At 39.7% G+C, this 27,432-nt stretch overlaps 1 protein-coding gene across 1 annotated transcript in view; it reads left to right on the forward strand.

Moving 5' to 3' along the window:
- The first annotated feature begins 360 nt into the window (after window positions 1–360).
- Window positions 361–27,432, forward strand: part of ANXA5 (annexin A5) — a 31,128-nt gene continuing 4,056 nt past the window's right edge. The window contains exons 1-8 of the mRNA XM_007464841.1: window positions 361–417; window positions 13,829–13,913; window positions 15,218–15,312; window positions 16,489–16,602; window positions 18,334–18,424; window positions 21,228–21,307; window positions 21,753–21,809; window positions 26,476–26,569. Coding sequence (XP_007464903.1) covers window positions 409–417; window positions 13,829–13,913; window positions 15,218–15,312; window positions 16,489–16,602; window positions 18,334–18,424; window positions 21,228–21,307; window positions 21,753–21,809; window positions 26,476–26,569 — 625 coding nt within the window. The 5' untranslated portion in view covers window positions 361–408. The remainder of the gene's footprint in view (window positions 418–13,828; window positions 13,914–15,217; window positions 15,313–16,488; window positions 16,603–18,333; window positions 18,425–21,227; window positions 21,308–21,752; window positions 21,810–26,475; window positions 26,570–27,432) is intronic.

Raw genomic sequence — 27,432 nt, forward strand, 5'->3', positions numbered from 1 at the left:
CGGCCGGGCTGTACGCAGGCGCACTGAAGCCCGGGCAGGGGCGTGTCGAAGGCGCGCAGGGATGGGCCGGCGGGGGCGGGGCGGGGCCGATGCCGTTTCCGTTGCCTGCACCCCGCAGAAAGCAGCTGCCTAGAGCGTTCTCTGCCCGTGTCTCTGCGCCGCCGGTCTCCCGGAGGTTCGGGTCTGGGTGAGTGAGAGCTCGCCTAGCCCGCCGAGGGCAGCTGGGGCCGGCGGAGGGCTGTCCCGGGAGCTGCGGAGAGGGCGGGTCTGCGGAGAGGGCGGATCTCCGGCGGCGCCCGGGGGGCTGTCTGGACGCCGCGGCGGCGAAGTCCCGCTTGCTGAACCCGCCATCTCTCTCTTCTCTTGCAGTCCTGCATCAGTCACCTTCTCCTGATCTGGACAGTCGCCATGGCACAGGTAAGGCCGAGCGCCCCCGCTCAGCGCTCGGATTTACCAACTTTGTAAACTGTTCAGGAGTTCTAGAATTTGTTGGAAAGCCAGAAGAGTTTAGGAGTAAACTGAATCTGTCTTCGGGAATTTCTTACACCTTTCTTTTTCCCCTTTGCTCCCCTTCCTTGGGAGCGCCTACCCGAACATGCTCCCACCTGGCGCTGCAGCGCAGCCGCCGGTGACGTGGCCGGATTTGGGGGCGCTCCCTCTTCGTGAGTGAATGTGTAAAGGGAGCCTTCCTAAAAATCCAGAGAGTGGCTGAAATTAGAACCAGAGCAAGTACAGCTCCTTGTGGTCATGTGAAGCGAACGCATTTCTTTTTTCCTTTTCTTGGCTTTATTTATTTATTTCGCCAATTTTCCTGTATTTGAATACTATGAGTGGGCGTTGCCTGTTTCCAGTAGAGTTGTAGTGGAGCTTTTTCCAGTCGGTCAACCCAGTTTAACTAAAATGAACTGTTCGTCGTTGGCACTGATTTTTTTCCCCCCCAAGCAAAAAGATTAAACCGAAGAGCTGCTGTTCCTAAGTAACGAACTCGCTGAACGAGCTCTGAATTGAATATGCCTTGGGACTGTTTCAGAATTTGATTACCTAATAACGGCTTTCTTTGCTGTTTTTAACATTTATCAAAAACGTAGGGAAGAGAAAATCATTTAATTTATATAGTACTCTTTAAAAATTGACCGTGTTGTACAATCTTTTGTGAATAAAATATCGGTGCTTACGACAGCTCCACCCCGAAACTAATTTTACAAGATCTCATCGATCTAACTGGCTTGTCAGAGTCCAGAAACTTTTTTTAAACAAGTGGTTCAACTCAAACAATGCCCTCTTTCATGTATAGTTCACTTAAAAAAAAAAATCAGATTGACTTATCAAAATTGAATAAGGTTTCATGATCCTTTCCAAGAGAAGATAGGAGGATTAAGGGGAGTTGGTAATTTTATTAAATTTATACAGTACTTCCATTCTTACTTCCTCTCTTTCACTTAAGAAGGGTTACAAAAAACCAAGCCTCATATTACTTCAAGTGGAAACTTCGGTTTAGATTCTTCAACATGTAAAGGATACTTTTATATGGAATTAACTTTGCTGAGCGTTATTTTTCCTATCTTGATATGCTGGTGTGGTGATGTGAATGATGATTTTGCAAGCATTAAAGAATAATTCTCTTTATCCTAGCTCTTTTGGCTGTTTCTCTTGTCTCTTTTGTAAATTTACCCAGTGATTTCTGAAGTTTTTCAGTCAGTTCCTTTAATTATGTAGACTCTACCCAAGATAGCATAAGTGAACACATTTCCCCAAATGTGGACATTGATAATTTCAAAGAATGAAAATAGTGTAAAAGCCCTTATATATACAAAACCTGGGAGAATGGTGGCTTGTACTATAGAATTTTGTACATGACCTCTATTACAATATAACCAGGACTGTTTTCTATCCAAGCCACAGTTTTTAGTTATCATAAAAGTTACAAGTAATATTAAGAAAGATAGTGTTGAATTTTACACTAGCTTTGTTATTAGTTATCCTTGGAAACCATGGAAGTAAAACATTTTGTTAAATATTTAATATTAAGGTGAAGTTTTGTTGGCTTTATACTTACATTTGATGGTGTGCAGAATGCCCGCATTATGGAATTGCACTTTTACTGTCTAAGATTTCCTTTGGACCCCATTGTAAGCTGAAGTACTTCAGTGCTGGGTTTCAAAGAGTTTCCATGGTAGTACCTTTTGTTGACGTGCCGTATGGGCTTCCACTCTCTGGCCATCTGTAGAGTAATGGCATCATGGCTGAGTCTTAGAGGTGCACATTCTGGCAATTTAAAATATGTTGTTAAATATTAATGTCTTTTATTTAATGAAAAGTGAAAATATAGCCTCCCACAACAGTGATTCTTCATGGTTATGAGCTACATCTTCCATACCAGTGGTTTTCTCTTCTTACTTAACATTGGGACCACCCTGCAGATAACAGTTTGCAGATATCCAGGAATCAGTTATCGCATATGTAGATCACGGGCACGACTGTCTTATTACGAATTTGATTGATCTTTGACAGATACATTGGAGTTTCTTTATGTAAAAAATATTATTAGGTATATTTTACACTCTTATGAATATTTATATTAATATATTTATAAGTAAATTATAAATTATATTGTAATGAATGTACTTCATGTCAATGCTGCTTTTTTAAAAAAAATTTTTAAATTTAGTTTTTGGCTGCATTGGGTCTTCGTTGCTGCGCACCGTGCTTTCTTTAGTTGCAGCGAGCGGGGGCTACTCTTCATTGCGGTGCGTGGGCTCTAGGCGCGCGGGCTTCAGTAGTTGTGGCACGTGGGCTCAGTAGTTGTGGCTCGCGGGCTCTAGAGCACAGGCTCAGTAGTTGTGGCGCACGGACTTAGTTGCTCTGCGGCATGTGGGATCTGCCCGGACCAGGGATCGAACCGTGTCCCCTACACTGTCAGGCAGATTCTTAACCTGCCTGGCAATATTGGGCAAATATTGGGAACAACATAAAAAGTGACTTATCATGTTAGGTAAGTACATTCAGAGTTGGAGGCATTTGTGGGGTACCACTACTTGAGCTCTGCCCTTCTGGTCCTAATCCTCATCCATTAGTATTGAAATATGTGGGATTCAACCAGTTAACTGTTATTTGGAGAGAAATAGTCTAACCTGAGGCTTCCCAGTTTTTCTCAAAGAGAGCACACTGGTTAACTCTATCTTCTCCATGACATACAAGAATATAAATTACAGATATACCTGCATGTAAACAGTCCCTGGACAGTACTTTTTTTATAGGTTTGAAACTATTAATTTGAATGGTTTTATATTTATCTGGTTTGAAACCACAGCATCTATGTTATTTTAGCATAAAAGGCTAAATGAGTAATAAATTATTATGATTATTGTATCAGTAACAAAATCTACTATGTTAAATTTGGGTACAAGCTAGTTGAATATATTTACTAAGGAATAGCCAAAGAGCTGTTAAAATTGCCTGAGTTATCTATATATATTAAATATTTTTGAATCCCTTCATCTTTTTTCTCTCAACAATCAACCTCTGTTTATATAAGTGGGAATTTTTCATTAGGTTTTAGGGTCATTTCTTTAATCTGACTTACAGTATTTTGGGTTGGATTTCTTAAATAGGCTCCTGACCTATTTCTCTCCTATGGCTTTACTTGCTTACACAGGTTTCTTTTTTTTTTTAAATCTTAGTATTTAACTACAGCCAAATTATTTCATAGATATTCTAATTTATTTAAGTATTTGAAAGTACATTGTGTAGTTCTGTGTTCTTTGGTTTGGAAAAATCAAGAGTTGGCTATATTTCATAGACAAATGATCCATTTAATACATTTTAATTCAATTTAAGCCTTTTATGTCTTTAATTTTCTTTAGGATAATGAAACTTTAAACAATTACATTTTGGGCAGTCTGAACTTAGTTTAATTTATAGTGTTGTTTACAAAGAGTTAATATATTCAGGGCATCAGGAATGTCATGAAGCAAAAGCAGGGTATGTAATTTTTGACTAGAAACTTCATGAACATCACAGTTATCAGACTGATACATATTTACACTGTACAAAATTTGAAAAGAAATTTTTTTGGTTGGCTTGAAATCGTTGCACTATGATAATTTACAAGGGCCCTGTGCAAGCAGGATCAATATAAATAAGGGAATTTGAGATGAGGTTCATTCCAGAGGAGTTGACTAGATGTTGAGTGCATCTTTTCATGCCATTCACTTTCAGGCCAAATCTCTCTGTAGTGATTCCCTTGGGGGTTCTTAGATCAGGTTACCTGTTTACCCATGGCCTATGCTGCTTTGGGTTAGTCTTTCTCAGTTCCAGATTCCTTGACTATGGTCTTCATTTTGGATGCTGAGAAAGAACTACATCACAAGCTGCTTGGCTGCTTTGCAAGCCACTGAGCAATTCACTGGTGTTTAGTAAACCTTAGTTCTCTTATCTTGAGCTAGTGCCCCTTGGACACAGTTGGCAAGTTAGTCTGAGGTCCAGTTCTGAAATAAATTTTATTCGTATAACCTGTATACTATTCTAAAACTTCACAAATATATCAGTTGATTTTGTTTGTTTGTTTGTTTACCAAATTAGTGCTCCTAAGACCTTTTCTTTGTGTTTTATGGACCTATCTTTCAGTTTATTGGTTTGTATAATATGTACATCTGTAAGCAATTGATTAATTGAAAGGAATACATATTCCTGTTGGTATCATTTTCTTTGGACTCCAGTTCCTAACTCTTCTCTTTACTTTGTCATTCATGCATACATTCATGATTGTTTGAAGCTTTTGAGTTCCTACTATGTGTCAGGTATTATTAGACATGGGAAATAAAAAGGGAAATGGAGCTGAGATTTATTGATACAACAGGTGCATTGCCAAGTCCTTTTTATGCATTATTTAGTGCTCATAATACAGTTTTGGAAATAAATATTACTATTTCAGTTTCACAGAAGAGGAAATTGAGGTAACTTAGCCGACGTTAGTCATATGGGACAAAGGAGGAAAGGCATGATATGTAGAGGCAACAGGAGCAAAACTATACGCTCGGGGGTGTAAAGGAGTTTGGCAGGGCCAGGAGCTGCAGGCAGTCTGGTCTTGCTGGCGTGAAGCTGCAGGCAGTTGGGGAGATGGAGCCCTGCCTCGGAAAGGGGAGCCGGAGCTAAAGAATACGAGCCATTTTGTAGGTAATGGAGAGCTACCACAGAGTCATTAGTTGGGGTATGCCATGGTCAGATTTGTATGTAACCAAGATAGCCCCAGGGCCAATGTGATATTGTGCTTCTGGGGGCTGCAGAGGCAAGATGGTGGTGTGGGAGTTGAGGAGGGGAGAGGGGAGCGGGACATTGGAAGACTACTTGGGCATCCGTTGCTGTAATCCCGGTGAATCTTAAGGGCTTAAACTAGGCAGTAGCTGGGACTTTAGATAGGAGGGGGCTATAGGAGAGAGTGGGCAAATTGGATGCATGAGTGAGTGGGAGTTAGTGAAGGGCCAGGTTAAGGTAAAGATGAGCGGCTTCCTTGATGGAGTGGTTGATTTTTTTCTTTGAGAAAGGAATGCAGGTTGGAGGTGGGAGAAAAGCAGAGTTAGTAGATTTGTTGAATTTGAGTTCTTTATAAAACATTTAAGTGGTGCTATCTAGTACACAGCAGGGTGTATGTGGTCTTTAAATCTATTTTCATCTCTATAGGTCATCCATTTGATTATGTATTATTTATCTCTTCCTACAACTAAAGATTTGAAGCTCACTTATTTCCTCCTTTTGTCTAGGACCAGCCAAGTTCATTAGATTTCTGTCTCTCATTTAGATGCAAAAGGAAGTGAAGTTGTGAATCGATGCACACTCTTCTCTAATATGAGAAATCTGTAAACTTGATTGTTTTCTGAAGCATCGATGTGAATGAATTGGTTAGTGAAATAGCTTTTCACGTGCTATGTGCAAAATGGCCAATTCAACAACTAGGTAAAATAGCCCCTTCTTCGGAGGTTAATACATTTGCCCGCTCTACTGACTCAAAGGTATCACCATTATTCACGGACAGTTGAACTTTCCACTTTATTAGTATTTGCCAAGAGAAGGCATTCTTATATTAGCAGGGAGGTAGCCATAGGAGCATTAAAGAAACCCAACAAAAATCTAAATAATGTTGACAAAACCTTTATTAAGTTACTAAAAACTTTTCTGCCACTGTGCACATAATGTAAACTATTTTATAGTGATGCTTTTTTTCCTTACATCTGACTTTGAGAGGTCAAAGGTAGTTGGATGATTAGACAAAATGGAAAGAAGCAAAAATAAGGAGCATGAAAGGGAAAGGAAGTTATGTGAAATTTAGCAAAAGTTATAGACCAGTTTGAATTTGAGGCTTTGAACTATAATTTTCACCTCTTTTGATGGGATTGAGCAACAGTGAAGATTAGGACTTGAGATCTTATTTCTGACTCCTCATGGTATGTGTTTGTGCGCCTCAGACCTCTTGGAGGTTCTAGTTTTTTCTGATATTTAATTTACTTTGCATCTCAAATCACAATCGTGTTTCCCTGGCTTTTTCCTCCTTTCTTGCTCATCTCATTTCTTTCCTAGTGCAGTGATTTTCAATTTTTTTTTCTTTGCTGATCAGTGGGACCCATCATCAAAGGAAATATTAATGGGCCTGTTCTGTATTGTGTCTGTCAGATAAGACCTGAACTGCTCTGTCTGGAGAAGGAAGGCAGAACTCTGCCCTTGGCCTCCCCACACAGCCCTTTCTTGGGGGAGGGGGGGAAAGGCTTTTTGCGAAACCTGAGCCTCAGAAGAACCGTAGGTAAAAACCATTGTACAATGGCCATCATCAAAAAATCTAGAAACAATAAATGCTGGAGAGGGTATGGAGAAAAGGGAACACTCTTGCACTGCTGGTGGGAATGTGAATTGGTACAGCCACTATGGAGAACAGTATGGAGGCTCCTTAAAAAACTACATATAGAACTACCATATGACCCAGCAATCCCACTACTGGGCATATACCCTGAGAAAACCATAATTCAAAAAGAGTCATGTACCACAGTGTTCATTGCAGCTCTATTTACAATAGCCAGGAGATGGAAGCAACCTAAGTGTCCATCATCAGATGAATGGATAAAGAAGATGTGGCACATATATACAATGGAATATTACTCAGCCATAAAAAGAAACGAAATTGAGTTATTTGTAGTGAGGTGGATGGACCTAGAGTCTGTCATACAGAGTGAAGTAAGTCAGAAAGAGAAAGACAAATACTGTATGCTAACATATATATGGAATCTAAGAAAAAAAAATGTCATGAAGTACCTAGAGGTAAGATGGGAATAAAGACACAGACCTACTAGAGAATGGACTTAAGGATATGGGGAGGGGGAAGGGTAAGCTGGGACAAAGAGAGAGTGGCATGGACATATATACACTACCAAACATAAAATAGATAGCTAGTGGGAAGCAGCCGCATAGCACAGGGAGATCAGCTCAGTGCTTTGTGACCACCTAGAGGGGTGGGATAGGGAGGGTGGGAGGGAGGGAGACGCAAGAGGGAGGAGATAGGGGATATATGTATATGTATAACCGATTCACTTTGTTATAAAGCAGAAATTAACACACCATTGTGAAGCAATTATACTCCAGTAAAGATGTAAAAAAAATAACAATAATAAACGCTTTACATGTTAATATAAAAAAAAAAAACAAAAAACCATTGTACAGCTGCTCAGCTGTAGTGTTTTGCTTAATGATTTCTGGCTCTTAGTAGTATGTGGAATGGTGGGTAGCTGTTTAGGTGTTGATTTCATTGAACTGGATGACAAATTTAAAGAGGGTTTAGTTCTCCTCTTAAAATGTTCCAGACCAGGTGATGTTTTCTCATCTTTAAATCTGAAGTGTTATTTCTGTATTATTTTCCTGTGCATTTAAATTCTGTGTCTAGAAAAGCGACTCTTCACTTGTGTTTTGGTTTAATTTTATTCGTTTTATTTTGGCATAACTAGTCTTTGCAGGCAAAGAACTTTATCATTTAAAGCAAACAAGTGAAAAAAGCCAACAAAATTATAGAGCTAAAAGAATGGATTATTTTGAAGTTGAGAGTTAACAGACCGAATTATATGTTTTGGCCACGTACTGTCTGAGCATACATAATAATTCCCTTGGTACAGCTCTGGTGGCAGAGGATTGAGGTAAATGAGGATGAACTGAGGATCGGTGAAGGGAACAGTAGCTACGTACGGTTGGAATTCATCTGGGGAAGGTGTACTTGTTGAACTTGAGGCCAGTGGCAAAGATGGGAAGCAGGGGAAGCCCTCTCTGTGTGTCACGTAGAGTCCCATTTGCCCAGTGTAGATGGTTTTGTGTGGGTGGGGATGGAGCTTGGACAGGATGTCCAAACAAGGGTTCTCTCTGTGTGAGTCATGTCCTGTGATTCACATCTGGTCCCTTACTACCGCCTCGTGGCTTTGCCAGCTTTCACGATGACTGATCAAATGGAAATGTAGCAAGAGTGTTTGCCAATCTTTAGAAAGCTCTCAAAAATACAGCCAGCAGTTATGTCTTCTTCAGAGTCACTGAGACTCAAGGATACTTCTCTTCTTTCCATTGTTCACCTCATTTCCTTCAGGCTCAGGGGTCTCTTCTCTTTAAGGCAAATTCCTCCTGTCTCCTCTGTTCTTAACCTCTTCGCTATTTCTCTGTCTACTCGAAACTTCTTCAGAGCCTATAAGCTGGAATAAGTATTTTTAAAGTGTGTGTTTTTTTTTACGTATTAAAAAAAAAAAAGCCTGTTTGTAAAATGGGAGTTTACAGAGATGCTCTGCCTCTCAATTCACTCTCTAGTGTCCTCCAATCAGGCTTTTACCGCCACCAAAGACCTCCTAGTTGCCAAATCCAGTGGACCCTTTTCCATCTTCCCACTTACTTGATTGCCCTATGGTTCGGGCACTGCCTTTTCTTCCTTTCCTTGGAACATTTTTCTCCTTTGTCTTCCATTCCATCACCTTTGGATTTTCTTTTTGCCTTTGGGAGGCTGTGTAGAGCCCACAGTTAAGAGCCCACAGTCCCATGGCCTGTGTTCAAGTGCCAGCTCTGCTACTCGCTTGCTTGCTGGTCACCTGGGTGATTCGCCAGACCTTTCTAAGCCAGTATGTTTCTTTATCTGTAAAATGGGGTTTCACTGAGATGGTCCATGTGAAGCTCAGAGCTCATTGGCGCCCTTAGCTGATATTACCTGCCATTCCGATTGCAGGTGACCTTCTCTTCTCCAGCTCTTCTTTCCATTCCATTAATATTGCCTTTCGTGAAGCCTCCTCCCACAGCTCTAGTTACCACTTATGTGCCCCAGTAACTGACAAGCCTGCTTCTCTTTCATTATGTGGAGAAATGCAAAACCAGCCACCCTGTTCCTTATCCAAAAAATGAATCATCCTCAGTGGTTTCCTTCTGCCTTGGCCCTGTTCCTGTCTGCCGTTTCCTTTCCATTTCCACTGCTCCTGACTTAGATCAGGTCCTTTTTATCCTTCTTATGTTTAGTAGTTTTTAAAACAGTCTTTCTGTCTCCACACGTGCACAATTCTGTCCTTTTGTCTCCACTGCTGCCCTAGTAATATTACTGTGCAAAGTCGATCTTGTTCCTTGCCTGCTTGCTTAAATGCCCTCCAAGGGCTTCCTTTGCCAGCGGGGTGAAGGCTGCTCTTCTCAGCCTGGCTTGCAGCCGTCCTCGCTCCCCACTGTGACCTTTCCCTTGCTTGTTTTTCTATCCAATCTTACTGCTTGTTCCGTCTGTTGAAATACTTAACCCTTTGTCCAAAGCACCACATTGTTTCCTTCTTCCGTGTTTTTAATACATACTGAAATAGCTGCCTGCCCTTTTCTACTTTCCTGAGCCAGCATGGCAAAATTACAGGCAACTTTCAAGACATCTTGGGGAAGTTTTTCTGGTTTCTTTTCTTTCCACTCCTCCTGTCTCAGTCCCTCCTTTATGTGCTCATATTACCCTGAGGAAACCTCTGTGTGTATATACTCTACTGCGCTTGATTACTTACACGCCTATCATTTTCTCTTGACAAGAGATCTTGACTTTTTCCTAGTGATTAGTATAATACTTGGCAGTGGAAGGCATTCAGAAAATGGCTATTGAGTGAATAGATAAGCAGACAGGTGAGCTAAGTCATTCAAGTTCTCACAGTGAGAGAACCCATGGTATTTGTTTATGTTTATGATGATACTGATGCTGTCTTCCTCATCAATTTGAAGTGGGCTTACTAAACAGAGAGGAACTGCAGTTTGACTTGAGAGAAATAACTTTCCTAACCCATACCAATTTTGAAGGGCCATCTCCTCAAATCCTACCAGTGTCTCTCCCAACCTATTGCTCCTTCGAATTACGTTGAACCATTTGAAGCTGCTGGTATTCAGCCACTCACTTTCATATGGTCAAGCTATAGAACAAATGGCAGGGAGTTTATTGGCCCTTATTGCATCTGTGCTTTTTAGATAACGTGGAAATGGAGACTAGCCTGGCTTTGGGTGGATTTCTCAAAGGGTTCTGAACCCACTTCTAATGTGGGGTGTGGTTTCCACACACCAACAAGCAGTTCTCCTGTACCAGATGGGTGTCTTGCTATTCAACTCAGTTCTGCCATTGTCTGCTGGAGATAGCATCAGCTCCCACAGGTTGAGGGCTCAGTTCTGCAAGACCACCCCTCTTCATACTCCCACCCCCATTTCAGATGCCAGTTGCAAGGCCAGATTGTCACCTCTGATTCTGACTGACTGGCTATAGATCAGAGTTTCCAATGACCCAATCATTGGCTCACAGAAGAACTCAGAGAAACATTTTACTTACTAGTTCACTGGTTTATTATAAAAGGACACAGCTCAGGATCAGCCAGATGGAAGAGATGCGTAGGGCAAGGTGTGTGGGAAGGGGCAGGGAGCTTCAGGGCCCACTCCGAGTGAGCCACTGTCCCTACAACTCCGTGTGTTCACCAGCCTGGAAGCTCTCCAAACCGTGTCCTTTTGGATTTTATGGAAGCTTCATTACATAGGCATGATTGACTAAATCATTGGCCATTGGTGATTGAACTCGATCTCCAGCCGCTCTTTCTTCCCTGAGGTGGGGTTGTGGGTGTGGGACTGAAAGTTCCAACCCTCTAATCGCATGGCTGGTTCCCCGGGCAAACAGCCCCCAAACCCCCATCCTTAGATGCTTCCCAAAAGTCACCTCATTAACAAAGTCAGGTGTGATTGAAGGGGGTTTGAATATGAATATCAAGCTCTTATCATTATGAAATTTATCACTCTTATCATCCGGGAATTCCAAGGGCTTTAGGAGGTCTGTGCAGGAAATGGGGACAAAGACCAAATATATATGTTTCTTATTATAAATCACAGTATCGCATTTTCCCACTTAGTAGAATGAAGAGCTCTGGCTTAGTTTCATGACCTCCCCATGAGATAAGTGAGGCTTCCCTGCCCCTCCTTTTCCTACTTGGCCACAATCTTTTGTTTGGCTGTGGGTGTGTGTGTGGGGGTGGCTTGCGGGGATGAAAGCTGCTACCAGTCAACACTCTGGGCCTGGGAGATGAAACTGGGAAACACCTCTTCTCTTGGATTGTATGCTTTTGGCCACATAATTACAACACTAAGGTTTTCCTGTAGGTTCTCTCAAGGCTGACTCTGTTCAGAGGAAAGAAGAGTCTTTCTTCTTTCCTTGAACAAGAGGAGACTATTGTTGAAGAAAAAATTATTCTCGTACTTGTTAAATGGTAAAGAAGACTTTCAAAACTACTGCAGTAAAGGTCATGCCTATTGCAATGGAAGAGAAGAGATTGGGTTCAAGTCCAAGTATAGCAAAGGTAGCTGGGAACTTACAACCAGTGAGCAGGATGAAGGGGGTCAGTGGATGGAAAGTTACTAAGAGGAGACATTAAGGGTAGAGGGATTCTTGCTGAACTGGCCTAATAGGATTCTTGCTTAAGGCAGCCCATGGATTTATAGGTCAAAGATGGAGGATGAGGAACTTGAACAGATATTAAGGTTTGCGGAATTCTCTGTAAACTGACTTTAGCAGGATTCGTGCTACAACTGGGCTTGGCAGGCTAGAGACCAGTCCTAGTCAAAAAGTGTGCTCTGAGGAGCCTGTCTGAAGTTTGGTCAAGGAGAGAGTCTGTCTTCTGGAGCCCTGAGTGCTACTTTTTCAGGAGGCGGAATGCAGTGCCACTGAAGAGAGGTCTCAGAGCTGACCTCTGGTGCTGTGTCCCATGCAAGTTCTTCCCCATGGATATGTCTCTCTGTTGTCTGTTTTTTTTTTTTTTTAATGTGGTTGGTGTTAAGATATTGTAGGCAAATGCAGCAGTTGGATGTTAAGGTGGAAGAGAAATTTTTTCCTTGTAGGTGATCGTGCTTCCATGCATTCATAATAAAACAGAAGTGATGGTAAACCAGACAAGTCTTCTCAGTCCCCAACCCTTATAGCTGTTTATTTCTCAGTTTTGGATGGAACCTTGACAGGAGTTCTGAGGTACTTCAAGAACATTTATTGGTAAAAATAAATCCTGGGAGCCTCCCTTTATCATAAGATAAAAATTTATGGCTCAGTATTAATAAAGCCTTCTGATTCCAAAGATCTAATTATACTACAAACAGTTTTTGGAGGTATTAAAATATTTGGATGATTAAAAGTACTATATATGATAACATAAAATAGGAACTCTTACAAACAGTATCTTCTAATATATCTTTAAAAGTTCTAAATTCAGAAATTTGTATTCTTCTGGCACATGAGCTACTGAAAATCTTTTCAGGTTTTAAAATCCCTAAGTAAGTATAAGGAAACAGGACTAGATTTATTAAGAACATTGCTTAGAGTTCAGTGCCTAGGGTAAGGCCTCAAGTTTTTTTTTTTTCTTTTTTAAACATCTTTATTGGAGCATAATTGCTTTACAATGGTGTGTTAGTTTCTGCTTTATAACAAAGTGAGTCAGCTATACATATACATATATCCCCATATCTCCTCCCTCTTGCGTCTCCCTCCCTCCCACCCTCCCTATCCCACCCCTCTAGGTGGTCACAGAGCACTGAGCTGATCTCCCTGTGCTATGTGGCTGCTTCCCACTAGCTAGCTGTTTAACATTTGGTAGTGTATATATGTCCATGCCACTCTCTCACTTCGTCCCAGCTTACCCTTCCCCCTCTCCGTATCCTGAAGTCCATTCTCTAGTAGGTCTGCATCTTTATTCCCGTCTTGCCCCTTGGTTCTTCATGACCATTTTTTTTTTTTTTAGATTCCATGTATATGTGTTAGCATACCGTATTTGTTTTTCTCTTTCTGACTTACTTCACTCTGTATGACAGACTCTAGGCCCATCCACCTCACTACAAATAACTCAATTTTGTTTCTTTTTATGGCTGAGTAATATTCCACTGTATATATGTGCCACAAAAGGCCTCAAGTTTTAATGCAGGCTCAGCATGCTCCCAGATCAAAGTGGCGAGAGGCTTAATGGGAATGAAGCCTGCAAGGAAGTGCCCTCCGTGAACCAGGAGGTGCTAGTGGAGCTTGATCACTGGGGCGATGCCTGAAGGAAGAGGGCCTTGGAAGCCAGCCTTCCTGCTAATGGAATCGGAGGTGGGCCAGGAGAGCTCGTGCACTGAATTGGTGCACTGCTAATCCACATTGTAATGGTCTGTTTCCCATTTCAAATGGGGTTATATTGATATATCTTATCAAATGATAAGTTTATGTAAAGTCTGAACATGAAACAGAGCAAGCAGTTTACTGTTTATGTTGTCTATCGTACTAGTCATGCTGTGAATAATATTGCTGTTTTTCCTGTGTCAGGCGCTCAGAGGCACTGTGACTGACTTCCCTGGATTTGATGAGCGGGCCGATGCAGAAACTCTTCGGAAGGCCATGAAAGGCCTGGGTAAATTCAGCCTTCTTTTTGTTCTAAAAAAAAATGTGACATTTGTTTTTCTGAACAAAAAAGTCATTGTTTTACAGTAAGATTAACTTTAGAATATTTTAAGCTGAACATATATAGAGAGAAACATTAAAGGAACAAAAAAAATGACTGACCACCCCTAGTATTTAGTCTCTAGAACCAAACAGGAGTTAAATTCAGCCTCTTTGTTTTTTTAGCTTTTCAGCTTTACCCATATGGTAGCTGACTCAATAGATAAACAGACATTCCTGAGGGTGATCAGCTGTGCAGCCTTTTGCTCTCAGTGTCCAATCAGATATCCAGTTCTATAAGTTTCTTACATCCCACTGTCTTCTCTTTCTCAGATTTCCTTTTTTGCAGTTTAAAAACCTCTCATCTTGAGGACTTCCACATATAATTAATCCTCCTGTCCTCAGGCTCCTTCTGTACCAGTGTCCATGTGAAGGGATTCATCTTCCTCAAACTTGGCTCTGACCCCATCACTCTCCATTCTGAACGTCTTGTGAGATTTCCTGTTGTAGCAGGATCAGGTGCAGGCTTTCTGGCCTTGTAAGGCCTTCCCTGGTATTCCAGCCCACCTTGTTGGTCTCAGCGCACATTACTGCCTGATTTGTCCTCTGATCCAACCATGCCAGGTGATCTGCTATTCAGGAAAGCTCTGTATTTTCCTACTGTTGAGCTTTTCCTGGATTCTAAAAGCCTGTCTTTCTTCCTTACATCACTGCCTGTCAAAATCTTTTCATCCTTCGAGACTGTTTTGGGTGGGTGTCACCTTCTCCATGAAGCTTTTCCCAAAACTGTCTTCCTCTGCCTTTCAGCTACGAGAACCTCCTCTGAACCCCATTTAACACCTGGACCTCTCCTGAGGCCCTTGTCACATTCTGCCTTACCTCACAAAAAAAATTTTGTATTTTTTACCCTAAATTGTTCATAACTTGAAACCAAGGTCTGTATCTTTTCTCCTTTCTCAACCCCCTGGAACACCCAACACATCATGCCTTGTGAAGAGCTGTTATTTGAGTAATTATTTGTTGCAAGAAAAGCTAGGTGCACTCAGTTTTTAAAAAGTCAGGAGAATTTTTGCGTCTCCTTCACAATGTGTAGGGGTAGTATGTATTGTTGGAAATAATAACATTTTGCTACTGTAAATTTTATAGTTTAATAAATTATTTAATAAAATATATTTTATGAGGCAAGGAATTAAAGTGACTGGGGAGCTGGTTACAAAGGTTATTGAGAGAGTGGGACTGGGGAGCCGGGATGTAATGGTTGGAACATAATTGCAGGCACCGATGAGGAGAGCATCCTGACTCTGCTGACATCCCGCAGTAATGCTCAGCGCCAGGAGATCGCTGTGGCTTTTAAAACTCTATTTGGCAGGGTAAGACTGTACTTTATCCCAAGGTGGAATGTGAGAGCAGCTTTCTCTTTTAAGACTAGTTTGAAATCTACTAATATTCTTTTGTAAATATTATTAATCTTATGATTCTGACTTTCCTATTCCTCCTTTCTTCTTTTCTAGTTTGTTTCTTAGTTATCAGCTGTTGGTTAAAATGCTCACTCAACTTATCCTCATATGATTGTTTTTCCTCACTTGACACTGTATAGGTGCTGAAAGATCCCAATGGGCATAACTGCCCTTCTTTCCTTCTGTGTTCCCCACTGAGGATTGTTGTATTATTTTCCAGGTGTAAACCTGTATTGCAATATGTTTTGCTCTGACACAGTCACAGTCTTGGTTCCTTTTGGAGTGATATTTTAATAAATGAGTTTTTAATTCATTGATTTAAATGTTCTTATTTGATTAACAATTCAAAGTAAAAATTAAATTTGTCACTAAATGACTCAGTAGACATGAAAAACTTAAATGTAGTTTTATTATTCTGAAAAATTTTGTTCATTATTTCGAGAAACAAATGCAAAGAAAAAAAAAAAGCAAGTATTTTAAACACAAATTCTAGTTGCCTGTGTGCTGAAACTGAAATGGATGAGAAATACTGCTTTTATCTTTATAATTATGCAAGTTCCCCATAATAGCAGCTGTCCTGCAGTAGTCAGGGGCATAGTAATGAACATAATCTATTACATATGTATTAGAATATTACTAGATATGGAGAGAAAAGAAAACATTGTTTTGTTTAGGTATGATAGGCCAAATTTTGTCCTTTGTAAAAATGCATTATGATATTTTGGGGAAATTATTTTTTTGAGATAGACATGTTTCTCAGAAGAGTATTTTAAAAATATTTTAGGCTTATTTTAAAATATTTTAAAATAAATATTTTTTATAAAAAGCATTCATTTTTTAAGAACCCTGAGATTAAGAAAAACATCTTAAAAACAAGTACCTTGACACATGAGTGGCTTTGCTTTAGCTTAAGGTCAGATGTCAAAAGTACATTATTAAAAGCCACAGGGTGTTGTTTAGCTCATGTGTCTTCTACTTGGAGATAGCAATGTAAAGAATTCATTAGAGCAAAGGGCTATCGTTCATATTTAAGAAGAACCTCCTTAAAATTTCTGCATGGTTAACCAGTTTATATTTTCTGTGAGTTAGGACCTTCTGGATGACCTGAAATCAGAACTGACTGGAAAATTTGAAAAATTAATTGTGGCTCTGATGAAACCCTCTCGGCTTTACGATGCCTATGAACTGAAGCATGCTCTTAAGGTGAAAGGATGAGTGCAAGGAATATTCCTGTCATGTGTATAATATTATTTTGTGTTGGTAATTACTTTATGGTATTTTAATTTTTATTTATTTATTTATTATTTTTTTTGGAACATACAAATCATCACATCAGTCTATTATGGTCATTATACATGACAATTAGCTGTTCTAACAGCTATTTCTTTTTTTTTTATTTTATTTTATTTTTTTTTATACAACAGGTTATGGTATTTTTATATTAAAACAAATTGAATTATTTCACTGAGGGTTTCTTGAAGGACAAAACTGCGTAGGAGGCAATAAAAGGAGAGAGAAAATGACAAGTGTATCATTTAGTCTTTTTGTATAGTTAACTCAGTAGTAGTGGTTTTTAAAAATTTTAGTGTATTTTACACCCTTTTGTACTTTATTTTCATGCTTGTTTTCTAATTTTGAGATATGTTTTAAAAATGTTACAGATTAGGTATTTTATCTTTTAGTTTAGAAAGTTGCCTGATTAGGGAACAATAATATTGTTAATCGTTTTAGCATAAAAGATGAAGCTTTGGAGAGAATTTTGAGATAAGAAAGATTTTCTAATACCCTTTCCTTCTTTCCTGTACTTCTATATACTAAAATGAAACAGCTGGTAAACTTGATATAATTTCATTGTAGCAAGTAACTAAATGTATATCCCCTTGCCTGGTGTTCGCAATGTTGTATAAATGTGATTACATTGAATCATTTGTTTAGACTTATGGGACAGGGAATAACTCAGTCACTAGTAGTGAGGTTTTGAATGGACAGACTGAAATTAACAACAAGGAGATGATGTGGCTCAGGTGGAGGGAGGAGAGGGTTTATCCAGTTAGGAACCTTTCTGTGCTTCTTCATTTTCCTACAGTGATTCTTTGGAATAAATAAAATCTTAGGTTATTGGAAATGGGCATTTTTGCAGCCTTCTGAAATATTAGCAGTGGCTAAATTTCTGCCCGAGCATAAACCTAGTTCTTTCAGTGTTTGATTTTTTGGTAAAGCAACAGAAGTATAAGGAAATTAAGGCTTAAATATGCTATCTTTTAAAATTAAGTTCAGCTATGTCATTGCTTGTATCTTCTAATTTAGTAGTGTAGATATGACTTATAATCAGAAAAAGGAAAACCAACTACAATTATTCTTTAAAAATCCAGAAAGCAAGTCCCAATTCCTTTATGCTGATCCAATAACTGATTCCTAATAACCAAGCCATGCTATATTTATTTTTACCTGTGTTGCAGAATTTCCCTGTGATCCATAGAGAACTTAATTTCAGGGCAGGGTTGTTTATGTTTTGAGGTACATATTGTTTAAGTATCAGTATTCTTCCATGTAAATTTATGTAAAGTTTTCATTTTTACTATTTCAGCCTTTTTATTATTTCCTGTTTCATTAAAATGTTTCCCTTTAAAACTATTTAGAATTAAACTGATAAAATTACAAATTTATGTAATCTGTTATATGTCGTATATGTAGACACATTCATACAATAAACATTTTTTTCATTAGGCAAAAAAGGATAAAATTGTCTTTGGAAAGAAAACTAATTTGAAATTTCGTATGTCTATAACTAATAGAACTCATATAGAAAGTGAATGTTATATTGGATAATATATATATATTTATGCAGTTGGGGTAACATCTATTCTGGGAAAATCACTTTCTTTTTAATCTTATTAGCATGTTTTTTTCTATTAAAAATAAATCTCCAAACAGGGAGCTGGGACAAATGAAAAAGTCCTGACAGAAATTATTGCCTCAAGGACCCCTGAAGAACTGAGAGCCATAAAGCAAGTTTATGAAGAAGGTAACTGTTTCGAATTACATCTCCCTTCACTTCCGCTGTCACTTTGTCATTTCTCTAAAGTGAATGAAGTTCTTTGGAGTTATAGGAGGGCAGGCCATACGTGATTTCTGGATGAGTGAAGGAATGAGTAAACAAATAAGCAACCATTCAAGCTAGTTTCTCTTTCAGTAGGGAAGAGACTGCCTTTTTCTATACTTATAACTACTTTAGTATTTGTAAGAAACTTCTGTTGAGGATGGAACTTATTTTCATATAGGATTTACAGTCAGTGTTGGGATATACAGGTTGTCTCTTTCACATTAAGTTTAAGATGTAAGTGGTTTTTCTTCCTTAAAAATTTCAGTTTTATGTTGGTAGAAGTTAAGAATTACTAAAAAGGAAAAGAAACCTTGTCCAAATCAGAGTCGATAATGTCTGAGTAAATGTATGTCATTCTAGCTAAGGGGAGTGCTTGACTACTCTGCATTCTGACTTTTCTTTTTGGTGTCTTTTCTTTTGGATTTTTAAATTTTTTTTGCGTGAAAAAAAAATCTGTATTTCAATCTGAAGCATATCCTGTTAATGGAACCAAGAAAATGTAATAAAAAGTAAAAGTAGGGAGTTCTTTTCTCATCAGATTTTCTGTAAAAGACTCTGCCCTCTGCGTGACTTAGGAGGATCAGACTGTCCAGATTGTCAGCTCAGTCAGCAGACCTCCAAGCCTAGTGCCTGCAGCTAGGAAAATGGGTCCCTATCTTGGCATTAGTTGGTTAATCTTAGAAATGACCCTGTAACCCAGCAAGTTAGAATGGTGTGAAATTTATGGCAACTAAACAATTCCTTTTTTTTTTTTTTTTTTTTTTTGCAGTACGCAGGCCTCTCACTGTTGTGGCCTCTCCCGTTGCGGAGCACAGGCTCCGGATGCACAGGCCCAGCGGCCATGGCTCACAGGCCCAGCCGCTCCGCGGCATGTGGGATCTTTCCAGACTGGGGCACAAACCCGTGTCCCCTGCATCAGCAGGCGGACTCTCAACCACTGTGCCACCAGGGAAGCCCAACAATTACCTTTTGAAGCGCTGGAATCTTTCTTTCCTGCTCCTCTTTTTGTAGTTGGATAGGACCCAACCACTAAGGCAGAGGTGATACATGTATCTCAGCTGCAGGTGGTCACGCTTGAGTTTTTACCTGATATAATATTCAGATATCTCCTTCTGGGGTTGTTGACATTGATGAATGAGCCTTTGTGCTGCTGGGTGACAGATGGGGTGCCACAAGAGGTATAGTAACTGTGTGTGGTCCATCCAGTCTGCCGTGCTATTGTGCACTAGCTATGTGTCCAGCAGCGTACTGGCTGTCATGAATGATGCAGAAGATGCACGTAACAAAGCTCCTGTCCTCAAGGAGTTTGCAATCTATTTAGGGATGACATGACTTAGAAAAAACTGCAAGAGTTACGGGATAGTAAAATTCAAACATCGAACATGTTTAATGAAAGAATTCATTCAGAGAAGAGAGGTCATTTTGGCTTTGGATGTCAGGAGAGGCTTCTTCACAGTGCAGTCAGACACTGAGCCAGGGTTTCAGGACTAGATAGGTTTCGAGTGGGTGAAGAAGGCATTTTTGGTCAAGGTCCACCCACTGTCTGCCATGGCATGGAGACCAGTTTGAGAAAAGTATGCTGAGAGAACAAAGAGAATGTGACTGTAGTGGAGGGAATGTGCATGTCCATTGTGGAGATAAACTGAATAAGTGCAGTTAGGCTCTGTTACAGATGGTTTTGTATGACTGGATTAGAAGTTTGGACTTGGTTCAAAAACATTGTAAGCTCCTGAGTGGATAGTAGAGTATGAAAGGGACAATTGAGGGAGGAAGGTTTGAATTAAGAGGCTGATTAGGTAGCTGTGTTGGGAGAGGTAAGCTGGGCAGTTACGGCTCAGCCTGGGCTGGTGGGAGGTATGAGGCGAATCAATCAGAGAGAGGAGAAATATTTAAATGGATTTGATGGTTGATTATATATAGGTGTTGGAGTAGTGGAAGGAATAAAAAATTCCTTCAAGGTTTTGTATTTGAGCAACTGATTGAAATAGATATGTATCTCTCTTGTATCTTTAGAAGTGTCAAACTTTTAAAGTTTTTCTCCTTTCAAATAATGTTGAAATGTTTAAATGCCTTAGAGTAATACCTCCTTTCCTTCAATGGCAGCTGGTTGAGAGACAGTGAAAAGTGCCTGTAGACTCTTGTAGATCCTGGTTTTCCCCTTTGCTGTGGCTTTATGTTGAATAGCTGGAAATGGAGGGGAGAAGGGCATATTTTAAAATATCACTGCTGTCTCTCAGAGTTAACTTTATTTGTTGCAGAGGAAAAATAATCTTATTAGGGGAAGGAATGACCATGCCCCCCCCCAAAAAAAAAAAACCTCAGAATATTTAAAGGGGAAGACCTTTCGAGATGAATCATGTAAAACATTTGAAAGAAAGGGAAACAAAGTTTAAAATTAAGATTGATTGTATTTTAGAGACTTTCTAGTACCATCATGTATCTGATTAATAACAGATTAATAACTATTGGTTGAGAGCATTTCTAAATGGCCGAGTCATGATTTAGGTTTGAACTGAGTGCTTTTGGGAGACTTTAATTTCTTTTCTTCCAGCCACTCACCACTTAAAACATTTGCCTTCAGTCTTCAGAAGTGCTCAGAGAAGCATGAACTATTATGCTAATCAAATATTTCTTCCTTTATGTCGTTTCCATTTGATTAATGGGGCAAGATATCCTTTTCTACTTGAAAGAAGCTGTAAATAAGTGTGAAATTATTCTGTTGCAGAATATGGCTCGAGCCTGGAAGATGATGTGGTGGGGGACACTTCAGGGTACTACCAGAGGATGTTGGTGGTCCTCCTTCAGGTATTGGGTGGAGGCTCTTTGTGGTTTAAAAACTCTGAAGCCGGACTGGTCTGAATCTAGTTAAGTAAAGTCACTTAAAATTCTTTTAATTATTTCTGGTACTTGATTCTGGCTGTGTGGTGCCAGTGTGTGTTTGTGTTTCAGAATATCTAACCTGAACTCGTAATAGCTAACTCATAGTTTTTTTTTTGTTTTTTGTTTTTTTTTGGATATCACTGTCCTCTTTTATTCATAGATTTTAAAATCCAGAGGGTCAGGCTGGTTTTGGTTTTGGACAGTGTTTGTGTGATAATGTAAAAATATTGTAGGATTGATAAGATCTTCATTAATGCATATTATTCCTAAGAGAAAAAGTTTTATGTGCATAACCATTAGGTGGAACCGTTTTTTCTTTAGAACAGAAATATTCATGTAATGCAATAACATGACATATTATCTCTTCTAGGCTAATAGAGACCCTGATGCTGGAATTGATGAAGCACAGGTTGAACAAGATGCTCAGGTGAGTGAGACTTAATCTGTGATGACTTTATTATGACATAAATGAAAAAAGAATCCATGCTAATGGCAAATCATAATATGTGTAATAGCATCTAAAAATAGTCTAACGGGTCGTTTACAAATCATAAGACCCATGTAAGTAGATGGCCAACAAAATGTTTTATCCCAAGGCTGAAATGAAATAAAATAAATTACATGTAAATAATGAGTTCCACCTGGATATGTTATTTTCCTTTACATTATGGGACATTCTCAAAATAGAGAATTTTACAAGAAAACCAGGTGTTATGGATTCTACTGCCAATGTGGCAGTCTCTTCGTAGAAAAGGATAAAGAAGAAAAAATATTTTAGTGGTAAATGGTGTTTTATTACATAATAGATGACACGTTATTGTAGAATTTGAAAATACCTCCACCTTTCCTTTGATAGACTTCCAAACAGGATTGTTCTTTTGTCAGTTGCTCTTTAGTCACTCCCTAATGAAATTTTGTACTTAAGTGGCTTTTAAGTTCCATTGTCGTCTCAGTATGGTTTACAAAGTAGTCAAATGTAGGAAATAAGTGTTAGGAAATTTGAAACATGAGACCTGAAAACTGGAAAATGGTAATAAAGGAATTACTTGGGTTCCTAGAATCACATATCGTAGTCCTGTCTCTCTGGTCACATGTTTCAAATATAGGCATACCTTGGAGATATTGTGGGTTTGGTTCTAGACCACCACACTAAAGTGACTGTCACAGTAAAGCAAGTTACATGAATTATTTTGGTTTCCCAGTGCATATAGAAGTTATGTTTACACTATACTTCAGCAACTGTGCAATAGCATTATATCTAAAAAACAACGTACGTCCCTTAAATAATTCCTCTTCAGGGGTCAGTCCTCAAGTTAGCAGCTTTTCAGGTCTCCCTGCCTGACCCCCAGGTGTGCGTCAGGTGCTCCTTACAGGGGAGACTATAGCATCTCAAGCTTCCTGCCACAGTTCTTGCCACCTAATATTGAAGCTGCCTATTTACTTGACTGCCCACCCAGGGCACTCTGAGCTGTCAGTTTAATCTGTGTCCTTTGCCCCTAGCATATGGTTAGCACTTAGTAACTATGAGTTGCTGACGAGTGACCCAGTGCATAACTCTAACATAGAGGGGATCATTTCTGTTTTCTAGATAAGGAAACTGAAGCTCAGGGGTTCGAGAAACAAGCCCATGGCCCCCACTGAGTGGGAATGGAGCTGGAATTTCCACCTGGGCCCATCTGACCCCAAAGCCCTTCCTCTTTCACTAGACAACAGTCTTGGCGTTCTTACCCGTTAGCTCCTTTCTCTCCTTTCCGCTACCGTAAAACAGGCTTAGTAAGTATAGATTGGAAGGAAAGATCTCACTTAACCCTGCCTACTTACAAACCCGTACTCCCGAGCTGTTAGGGGCTTTGCTCATTGCTGAGACGAGCTTGTTGCTTTCCAGGCTTGCACTGTCTGTGGGTCTGTAGGAGATGTGCTGGTTCTCACGCTCCTGCTCTCAGGACTGGGACTTCTGGATGCTTTTCAGGGGTCGTGGTCACAGTGAAAGGAGCAGCTTAATAGTCTCAGACGACTGCAGTGAGGCCTGCATTAGCGGGCGGTGGGCAGGTTTCCCAGCACAGCTGGTGGTGTGACGAGAGCACTGCTGCAGTGTGAGGCTACTGAACGGGAACAGTACATTTGTACCTCGTTTTCATTGATTTCTCTGCTTGGAGCACTCACTGTAGAGCAGTGCTTCTCAGACTTTAATGTGCCTATAAATCCTTTGGGGATCTCCTTAAACTGCAGATTGTGACTCAGTAGGTCTGGGTGGGGCCTGGGATCTGCATTTCTAACAAGCCCTCAGGTGATGCCCGTGCTGGTCCTGGGGCCACATTTTGAGTACTGAGGCTGTATAGGCATCACTTAACCTCTGCTGCAGGGGATATGACCATTCAGAACCCTGAAGGGGAAACTTCGTACATCTGAAAACTGACTTATGAAGTTACTTTGACATACCCCTGAAATAGTATCCAGGCTTTCTTTGCCTTTTCAGTGACCAGGGACAACACAGACTACAGACTGGCTATTGATCTTTGATTCATAAAAATCTTATTAATTAATTCAGCCTGTTGAAAACAATTACCCTTTCAGCATTATAAAAAAGGAACACACCCAATTATACCTTGTAGCAAGGGTACCTGGGCTGCTATCACTGATGGGAATTTCAGATTTCTTAATTGAGAGTCATCCAACTAAGGGGCCCTTTTATAAGCATTTGAATTTTTTTCCCTACTGATACCTGGCACTAAGAGGATTCCTGTTATTTCAGGGATTTGATAAGCCTCAATGAGTCATTCACCTGGGAATTGGACATTCTGTAGTTAATTCACTTAACTTTTTAACATTTTTAATGCGTTGAACTGATTTTACTTTCTCCGCTACCAAATCCTTGTTTTATGCTTTCTCTGGAGAGAAAGTTGAACTCTTAAAGGAAGGAGGGAGAAGGGAATCAATGCTTATTGAGTACCTGCTATTGATTGCCTGACACTGTTCAGTGCATTCATTATGTGAGTTATATAACTCCATTAATAACTCTATAGAAATATTATTCCTACTGTGTAGGTGAAGACACTGAGGCTCAAGAAGAGATTAAGTAACTCATCTAAGACTCACAGATAGGACAGGACCAGTTCTGTTTTTTTTTTTTTTTTCTGTACACGGGCCTCTCACTGTTGTGGCCTCTCCCGTTGCGGAGCACAGGCTCCGGACGCGCAGGCTCAGCGGCCATGGCTCACGGATCCAGCCGCTCCGCGGCATGTGGGATCTTCCTGGACCGGGGCACGAACCCGTACCCCCTGCATCGGCAAGCGGACTCTCAACCACTGCACCACCAGGGAAGCCCTGGACCAGTTCTGTTTTGATTCCAAAACCTCTGTACTTTGCACTGAACCAGAGGTTATCAAACTGCTTGGGCTAAACTGTAAAGCCCCCTCTGAGGGAAGGGGGAGGGTGAGGAGGTGTGAGGGTCCCTCATCCAGAAGAGCTCTGTGGATATTGGGCAGCCTCATTTAACCCTTACGTTAAGACAAGACAAAACAAAAGACTTTTAAGTATTGCTCTATATGATGATACCATCATTATTATTGCATATGATTCAGTTAGTAGTAGTTTTAGACTAGGTAATGATCCCAAACTTAATTCTTCCAAGAAAATTAAGAGATTATAGTTAAAAATAGCCATCTCACCAGGTTTTTCCATACAACTGCTACAGCTACTAGAGAACATCCCTAGAAATATAGAACAATTGATAAGAAAGGAGGCTTCAGCAGTGCTTGCAGTATTGTACAGGATGAGCCCTTCACCACTTTTAGGCATTAATGTATATGTATATCTCATCTGTATGTGGAAAACATACTAGAGGTAGTAGCCAGTATCTTGGGGATGTTGATATTCTTGGTAATTTAAATTTCCTTATTTATGTTTTTTTCTCTGTTTTATAAAATTTATCAATGAGCGTGTAATTTTTGTAATTAGATTTAAAAAGTTATGTTAAGAGAGGTCTACAGCACCCTGATATAGTTCTAAGGTTTAGATATTTGCATGATTTTCGTAGTAACACCCTTTTTAGTTTTGAAGAGCATGCTCACATGACCAGGATTGATGTTGTGTATTTTTATCATTAAAATAAATTAATTTCAATATTGAGCATAGAGATGATTCTCTGGAAGTGTAATACAAAATAGATCTCTAGTAGCGTAGTCTACATTCTTAAACATACTGTGATCAAAATTTCTACATCCAAACACGTGCTTTGATCACCTCGTATCATTTGTTTTGCCACTTGTGGCCATAAAGGCAGCTCGGAGTAGTAGTTTCAGCAAATTGCGTTTGGCTTGCTTTAATAGGTATACTTACCTTGAAATGATTAAAAGGGTAGTATAGACATTTTAAAGATTGATTCTTTGGGTTTTAATAAATAATCAACAACCCAATAAATGGACTCAGATTTAATGATGATGTTTGTATATAATTTTTTCAGCAATGATATGGACATTGAAAAGCATATATTCTTTTCCATGTAAAAAGGTAAATGTAGACACTCAAACTATTCAACAAGTATATGTTAAGTGCCTGCTGTATGCCAGGCACTGTGCTATACTCACAATGTTTTAAAAATTCGTTGTGATCTCTTACAAATGGGAAAACTTTTTGTAGCTAGCATTTGTTAAATTTCAGTTGTAAAGAGAGAATATGGAGTTTTATCATGTATTACTGAACAGCTACAGGGAAAGCAAAACAGAAAACGCAGACCCCTTAGCTCCTAGTTAAACTTTCCCAGTCTGTAAATGGATGTATCAGCAGTGAGGTAATCAGAACTTTCCACCAACCATATCATTGCTCCTGAATGATTGGAAGTCATGGTAGACATTTTGGGGACATTTAACCTGGCACCATTGCTCTGCTTTATTGCTTTGACACAGTTTAGTGGCAAGCTCCCAAGTAGCCCCAAACTTAGTGAGCTGAGTTTCAGAGTAGGAAACATCAGAATTGAAAGATATAAGATGATGAATCAGGCAAATTAATATTCAGGGAATAAAACACAAGTGTGATTAAGAACCTGGAAATGAGATGGGAGAACAATTTATTAATTGAGGTTGAAATTTTCACAGGCTTTGTTTCAGGCTGGAGAACTTAAATGGGGAACAGATGAAGAAAAGTTTATTACTATCTTTGGAACACGCAGTGTGTCTCATTTGAGAAGGGGTGAGTGATAAAAATGTGTATGATACAGGTACTTTGATTAATTTTGAAAGTACAAGAGTCAGTATGCCAAAATACCTGCTGCATAACAGGCTCTTACTGAATGGATCAGTTTTTAAATTTCTTCCTTTTGGTGACCTTGAGAACTCTTATAGTTCTCTGCTTCTCTTGTAGCTTTTACAAAACTTAGAGATCCTTAGTCCACTCTTTGCTATCAGGGTGATGAGGGAGATAGGCCTCTAGATTGTTACTCATAGTGACACATCACTGAGCTGTAGCTCACTACAAGTATTTCCTCTTAGATAGTGGTACCTAAGAGCTCACTTCTGGGTATTCATCAGTACTTGTGGTATCAAGTGGGAATAAGTTCACTGGCAAGTGACAGAAAACCCTACTAATAGTGGCTTTAATATTGGGCTTTCTGTAGGTGAGATTCCTTGACTGATTTGGCAGGACGTAGGCTCTTTCTGTTTTCCTTCTCCGCTGTCCTTAGTGCTTTGGTTCTCTTTCTCATCTTCGGTACCTCATTGTCACACGATGACTGCTGTTGCTCCAAACATACCAACCATTTTCACAGCAAGAAGAAAAGAAAGGGGTAAACTCACCATATCTGTCTGTTACTTTTAATTGGGAAAGAGAAAGATTTTTCAGAATCCTCTCCCACATATTTCCCTTTAGATCTCGTTGGTTATAACCAGTAAGGAGGGGCTGGGAAATGAGTGAACAAAGAACACTTATAATCCATTGTTTCGGGCTTGGCACGTTGAGGCTCTGAACAAAATCAAGGTCTGTCAGCAAGGAGAAAGGGGAGATTTGTGTTTGGTAAGACAGTGCCTGGTTAGAGGAAGTGTCTTTCTGGAAAGAGT

This window comes from Lipotes vexillifer, unplaced genomic scaffold, assembly GCF_000442215.2.
Source record: "Lipotes vexillifer unplaced genomic scaffold, Lipotes_vexillifer_v1.1 scaffold231, whole genome shotgun sequence".
Taxonomy (NCBI): domain Eukaryota; kingdom Metazoa; phylum Chordata; class Mammalia; order Artiodactyla; family Lipotidae; genus Lipotes; species Lipotes vexillifer.